This window comes from Oncorhynchus clarkii, chromosome 31, assembly GCF_045791955.1.
Source record: "Oncorhynchus clarkii lewisi isolate Uvic-CL-2024 chromosome 31, UVic_Ocla_1.0, whole genome shotgun sequence".
Classification (NCBI taxonomy): Eukaryota; Metazoa; Chordata; class Actinopteri; order Salmoniformes; family Salmonidae; genus Oncorhynchus; species Oncorhynchus clarkii.
Genome location: NC_092177.1, coordinates 8,091,944 through 8,099,572, shown reverse-complemented (window position 1 = coordinate 8,099,572; position 7,629 = coordinate 8,091,944). Strand labels below are relative to the sequence as shown.

Below are 7,629 nucleotides of genomic sequence, written 5' to 3'. Positions count from 1 at the left end.
GGCTTGGCTCAGCACCTAGACTAAAGGTTTGGCTCAATACCTAAACTAAAGTACCTAGACAAAGCCCTACTCTGTGTTGCTATGCAAAGCCTTACTCTGTGTTGCTATGCAAAGCTCTACTCTGTGTTGCTATGCAAAGCCCTACTCTGTGTTGCTATGTTATGGTTGTTGTTGTTAGGAATAGATTTTGTTAGATTGTTTCAACGGCAGCCATATTGAGTTAAATCATGAGTCCCAGTTCAGGGACCTGAGACCATGATGACTAAATACTGATTACACGCACGCACGCACGCACACACACACACACACACACACACACACACACACACACACACACACACACACACACACACACACACACACACACACACACACACACACACACACACACACACACACACACACACAATAAAGCTGAGTCCTTCCTTTGATGTTGAAAATCTCTCTGCTCCTGACTGATTGCTTGATCCCTTTTTGCAACTTGTATTAAACATGATTTATTCCAAGTCCTATAGCTCTCATTCTTGGAGGACGTGATTTTCCTTAGCTTGCTACAGAACCCATAGCATGTTGGCTAAGAAATCAGCATAAGCTTGCAGAGAGATGTGTTGGATGGTATTCCCTTCTTGCTCAAGACAACAACAAAAGCTGCCATCTCCCTGAAGCTGCGAAAACATTATTACTAGATTATATAGAGGAGAGAAAACAGAACCAGCAAAGATGAATTGATCCATTATGCATGCAGCAGCTACACTGTTTATTTACGCATTTGTAATATCCTAACTAATCAGTTGATATCTTAATTAGCCTCATTACTCATTTTAATAATGACCCAAGATGTTGACTTCATTGTTTCTCAGTGGGGAAGACGATTCGTTCCCTGTGACCTTTGTGACCCAGTGGAAACTATTCTAATATTTCAGTGGGAGTCCCTGACCTAGTAGGGCTAATGTTGCTGTTATTTGTAAACAAAATAAGCACACATCACTGTCTCATAAGTCACCCGTACTGAGAAAGTGCAAAACATAGGCTGTGTCTGAAATGGCACTCTAATTCCTATATAGTGTACTACAGTTGACCAGGACCCATTGTAGTACACTATATAATGAGAAGGTGCCATTTTCGGATGCATATGTGTCCTGGTCAAAAGCAGTGCACTGGGGAATACGGTGCCAGCCATGCACGATTTGCATGAGAATGTCTCACCTTACATGTGGTTAATTACCCTTGACTGTTCACAGGAATCTCATTAGCAGACCCCTATCCCACCAGAATCCTAATAGGCTCCGGCGTTGTGTTAAGTGTTTTGCTTTCAGAGACAGGGCAAGTAGGACTGCATCACAAATGACATGCTATTTCCTATATAGTACAATACTTTTGAGACTGAATTGGTACCCTATCCTCTATATAGTGCACTACTTTTGAGACTGAATTGGTACCCTATCCTCTATATAGTGCACTACTTTTGAGACTGAATTGGTACCCTATCCTCTATATAGTGCACTACTTTTGAGACTGAATTGGTACCCTATCCTCTATGTAGTGCACTACTTTTGACCCGAGCCCTATGGGGCCTATATAGGGAAGACAGTGCCATTTGAGACATTTCCCAAGTTAGTCCTATACCTGCTCATAATAAAGGATTTCATCTTCTAGTCCCAGTAATTTATAGAAAGGGGTTTGAGCCCCCGGAATGAACACGGACAGATAAATCAACCCTATCCTGGAAGGAGCTCGCTCGTCTATGTTTCATATGCTTGTCACGTTCTGACCTTAGTTCCTTTGTTTTGTCTTTTGTTTTAGTCTGGTCAGGGCGTGAGTTGGGTGGGTTGTCTATGTTAGTTTGTCTATGATTTTCTATTTCTGTGTTTGGCCTGGTATCGTTCTCAATCAGAGGCAGCTGTCAATCGTTGTCCCTGATTGAGAACCATATTTAGGTAGCCGGTTTTCCATTGTGTTTTGTGGGTGGTTATTTTCTGTTTAGTCTTGTACCTTACAGGACTGTTCGTTGGTTGTTTATTGTTTTGTTTTCAGTGTTCATTAAAATACACTGCTCAAAAAAATAAAGGGAACACTAAAATAACACATCCTAGATCTGAATGAATGAAACATTCTTATTAAATACTTTTTTCTTCACATAGTTGAATGTGCTGACAACAAAATCACACAAAAGTTATCAATGGAAATCAAATTTATCAACCCAAGGAGGTCTGGATTTGGAGTCACACTCAAAATTAAAGTGGAAAACCACACTACAGGCTTATCCAACTTTGATGTAATGTCCTTAAAACAAGTCAAAATGAGGCTCAGTCGTGTGTGTGGCCTCCACGTGCCTGTATGACCTCCCTACAACGCTTGGGCATGCTCCTGATGAGGTGGCGGATGGTCTCCTGAGGGATCTCCTCCCAGACCTGGACTAAAGCATCCGCCAACTCCTGGACAGTCTGTGGTGCAACGTGACGTTGGTGGATGGAGCGAGACATGATGTCCCAGATGTGCTCAATTGGATTCAGGTCTGGGGAACGGGCGGGCCAGTTCATAGCATCAATGCCTTCCTCTAGCAGGAACTGCTGACACACTCCAGCCACATGAGGTCTAGCATTGTCTTGCATTAGGAGGAACCCAGGGCCAAACGCACCAGCATATGGTCTCACAAGGGGTCTGAGGATCTCATCTCGGTACCTAATGGCAGTCAGGCTACCTCTGGCGAGCACATGGAGGGCTGTGCGGCCCCGCAAAGAAATGCCACCCCACACCATGACTGACCCACCGCCAAAGCGGTCATGCTGGAGGATGTTGCAGGTAGCAGAACGTTCTCCACAGTGTCTCCAGACTCGGTCACGTCTGTCACGTGCTCAGTGTGAACCTGTGAATGTGAATTTCATCTGTGAAGAGCACAGGGCGCCAGTGGCGAATTTGCCAATCTTGGTGTTCTCTGGCAAATGCCAAACGTCCTGCACGGTGTTGGGCTGTAAGCACAACCCCCACCTGTGGACGTCGGGCCCTCATACCACTCTCATGGAGTCTGTTTCTGACCGTTTGAGCAGACACATGCACATTTGTGGCCTGCTGGAGGTCATTTTGCAGGGCTCTGGCAGTGCTCCTCCTGCTCCTCCTTGCACAAAGGCGGAGGTAGCGGTCCTGCTGCTGGGTTGTTGCCATCCTATGGCCTCCTCCACATCTCCTGATGTACTGGCCTGTCTCCTGGTAGTGGTAGACACTATGCTGACAGACACAGCAAACCTTCTTGCCACAGCTCGCATTGATGTGCCATCCTGGATGAGCTGCACTACCTGAGCCACTTGTGTGGGTTGTAGACTCCGTATCATGCTACCACTAGAGTGAAAGCACTGCCAGCATTCAAAAGTGACCAAAACATCAGCCAGGAAGCATAGGAACTGAGAAGTGGTCTGTGGCCACCACCTGCAGAACCACTCCTTTATCGGGGGTGTCTTGCTAATTGCCTATAATTTCCACCTGTTGTCTATTCCATTTGCACAACAGCATGTGAAATGTATTGTCAATCAGTTTTGCTTCCTAAGTGGACAGTTTGATTTCACAGAAGTGTGATTGACTTGGAGTTACATTGTGTTGTTTAAGTGTTCCCTTTATTTTTTTGAGCAGTGTATTTAAAATATGAACACTTACCACGCTGCACCTTGGTCCTCCTCTCCTTCCCCAGACGACAAGCGTCACAATGCTACTGATATTACATCGTCAACTACTGCTGTGCTTGAGAGAACCAATAATGGTGCAGAGGTCATCGGTGGGAAGCCTTGTGGAAACACATGGTCCTTTTGGATCATGTGAATGACAGATGGGCTGCTGTAGATGTTGCATTTATGTCCTTACTGTACTGAAATCCAACTGTTTATATAGGAACAGTTTTCCCCAAAGGATTGAGACTCTAGCAGGAGAACTTCCAACCTTACATTCATGGAGACAATAATGATCTTGGATCATATGCATATTGCAATAACACAGAGGGCCTTATTGTATGTCCTGATTGTATTGGGGAACCAATTCGGGATTGAGACTAGCCTCACGAACCACCCTGATTACACCATTCATATAAGCTCGTGAGATCAGGGTGGCTCGCGAGGCTTTTGAGAAATCAGGAGAACTCAAGTTCCTTTCCACTTCATCAGATTGCACAAGAACCACCTATCTTTGTGTCAACAGGCAGTCTTTATTTTCTATAATGTGTTTCCCCCCCTTGGGCCAGGCAACAGTGTTTGGCCACAGTTGTTTACCTAGCTGTCATATCGGTTGAACTCTGAACTGGGAATGACATTAATTGGGTTGAGAGGAGAGTAGGAGAGTAGATTTTCTAGTTCCTGTCATGGTTGTTCATCATACTGAGGCTCAACCTCCAACCATTACTTTAAAGAAAGCTCTTTTTCTCATTTTCTCCCACCCCTAGCTTGGCTACAGTACATTAAGTACCAGGGCAGAGGCTGACTGTCTTGGCCAAGCCTCAGGACTTGATTTAATGGCAGACTTCTGAGTCACAATTTGGTCATTGGTGACATTACATTTTCTCTGCCCTTGACAGTGCTCAAACCAAATATATGCTCTGTTTCCCAAGAAAAGTGTCAGACCAACCTGGTTTATCTCTGAATAGTGTTAGACTAACCTGGGTTATCTCTGTGTAGTGCTACAGTCTAATGTAATCTTTAGTATAACAGTCTACTGTAATGTTTATTATAACAGTCTACTGTAATGTTTAGTATAACACTCTACTATAATGTTTAGTATAACAGTCTACTGTAATGTTTACTATAACACTCTACTATAATGTTTACTATAACAGTCTACTGTAATGTTTACTATAACACTCTACTATAATGTTTATTATAACAGTCTACTGTATTGTTTATTATAACAGTCTACTGTAATGTTTATTATAACAGTCTACTGTAATGTTTAGTATAACAGTCTACTGTAATGTTTATTATAACAGTCTACTGTAATGTTTATTATAACAGTCTACTGTAATGTTTACTATAACACTCTACTATAATGTTTAGTATAACAGTCTACTGTAATGTTTATTATAACAGTCTACTGTAATGTTTATTATAACAGTCTACTGTAATGTTTATTATAACAGTCTACTGTAATGTTTAGTATAACAGTCTACTGTAATGTTTATTATAACAGTCTACTGTAATGTTTAGTATAACTACATCTTATTCATTATCTGTACCAAACATTGGGAACACCTTCCTAATATTGAGTTGCACCCCCTTTTGCCCTAAGAACAGCCTCAATTCGTCAGACTCTACAAGATGTTGAAAGTGTTCCACAGGGATGCTTGCCAATATTGACTCAATGCTTCCCACAGTTGTATCAAGTTGTCCTTTGGGTGGTGGACCATTGTTGATACACAAGGGAAACTGTTGAGCGCGGAGAAGTCAGCAGCATTTCAGTTCTTGACACAAACCGGTGCGCATGGCATCCACTACCATACTCTGTTCAAAGGCACTTCAATCAGGGGAGGCAGGGTAGCCTAGTGGTTAGAGCTGTTGGACTAGTAACCGAAAGGTTGCTGACAAGGTACAACTCTGTCATTCTGCCCCTGAACAGGCAGTTAACCCACTGTTCCTAGGCCATCATTGTAAATAAGAATTTGTTCTTAAGTGACTTGCCTAGTTAAGTAAAGGTTAAAAATATATATATTTTGTCTTGTCCATTCACCCTCTGAATGGCCCTCATATTCAAGCCGTGTCTCAATTGCCTCATGGTGTTCAGAGTGTTATAGTAAACATTACAGTAGACTGTTCTGGATGGTGTTCTACTATTGTCACTCTGATGGCATAATTTTAAGATATATGATAAATACACTTTTTCTTATTATATTATAAAATGAATGTATTCCCAGTAGAAATACAACTTACCCAACTTAGAATGTCACACATCCATTTTGATGAACTATTAGCCATAGTAGAGAAGAGGTATTTTGTGGACGGATTTACATTTGTTCCTTTTTAGTTCATAAATGTCATCATGTAGCTCCTCTACCTTGGAACACATGGTCTCAGGTAGCTCCTCTACCTTGGAACACATGGTCTCAGGTAGCTCCTCTACCTTGGAACACATGGTCTCAGGTAGCTCCTCTACCTTGGAACACATGGCATCAGGTAGCTCCTCTACCTTGGAACACATGGTCTCAGGTAGCTCCTCTACCTTGGAACACATGGTCTCAGGTAGCTCCTCTACCTTGGAACACATGGTCTCAGGTAGCTCCTCTAACTTGGAACACATGGTCTCAGGTAGCTCCTCCACCTTGGAACACATGGTCTCAGGTAGCTCCTCTACCTTGGAACACATGGTCTCAGGTAGCTCCTCTACCTTGGAACACATGGTCTCAGGTAGCTCCTCTACCTTGGAACATATGGTCTCAGGTAGCTCCTCTACCTTGGAACACATGGCCCAAGGTAGCTCCTCTACCTTGGAACACATGGCCCCAGGTAGCTCCTCTACCTTGGAACACATGGTCTCAGGTAGCTCCTCTACCTTGGAACACATGGTCTCAGGTAGCTCTTCTACCTTGGAACACATGGTCTCAGGTAGCTCCTCTACCTTGGAACACATGGCTTCAGGTAGCTCCTCTACCTTGGAACACATTGTCTCAGGTAGCTCTTCTACCTTGGAACACATGGTCTCAGGTAGCTCCTCTACCTTGGAACACATGGTCTCAGGTAGCTCCTCTACCTTGGAACACATGGTCTCAGGTAGCTCCTCTACCTTGGAACACATGGTCTCAGGTAGCTCCTCTACCTTGGAACACATGGTCTCAGGTAGCTCCTCTACCTTGGAACACATGGTCTCAGGTAGCTCCTCTACCTTGGAACACATGGTCTCAGGTAGCTCCTCTACCTTGGAACCCATGGCCTCTGGTAGCTCCTCTACCTTGAAACACATGGCCCCAGGTAGCTCCTCTACCTTGGAACACATGGCCCCAGGTAGCTCCTCTACCTTGGAACACATGGTCTCAGGTAGCTCCTCTACCTTGGAACACATGGTCTCAGGTAGCTCCTCTACCTTGGAACACATGGCTTCAGGTAGCTCCTCTACCTTGGAACACATGGTCTCAGGTAGCTCTTCTACCTTGGAACACATGGTCTCAGGTAGCTCCTCTACCTTGGAACACATGGTCTCAGTTAGCTCCTCTACCTTGGAACACATGGTCTCAGGTAGCTCCTCTACTTTGGAACACATGGTCTCAGGTAGCTCCTCTACCTTGGAACACATGGCATCAAGTAGCTCCTCTACCTTGGAACACATGGTCTCAGGTAGCTCCTCTACCTTGGAACACATGGTCTCAGGTAGCTCCTCTACCTTGGAACACATGGTCTCAGGTAGCTCCTCTACCTTGGAACCCATGGTCTCAGGTAGGAACACAAAGCTTTTAAAAATATTAAATTATGTAGCATGCGTCTTGCTAACTAACAGTCCGAGCTCTCTCCGGTGTCCTCGTTCAATGAAACATCCAGGAATAAAGTGATTTAATACTATAAAATGCACATATTATGTTCCTTCTGCGGTTTAGAATCCCTTTGATATTGCCTCTTGGCAGCAGAATCTAACGAGTTCAGTGTCACGACCATAAACAGTATAAAAACA

At 43.9% G+C, this 7,629-nt stretch overlaps 1 protein-coding gene across 1 annotated transcript; it reads right to left on the bottom strand.

Annotated features, from left to right (window-relative positions):
* Window positions 1-5,937: 5,937 nt before the first annotated feature.
* Window positions 5,938-7,389, bottom strand: LOC139390486 (uncharacterized). The gene has a single exon (XM_071137619.1). It carries the CDS (start codon window positions 7,387-7,389, stop codon window positions 5,938-5,940), a length of 1,452 nt encoding a protein of 483 aa, XP_070993720.1.
* Between the last annotated feature and the right edge of the window lie 240 nt (window positions 7,390-7,629).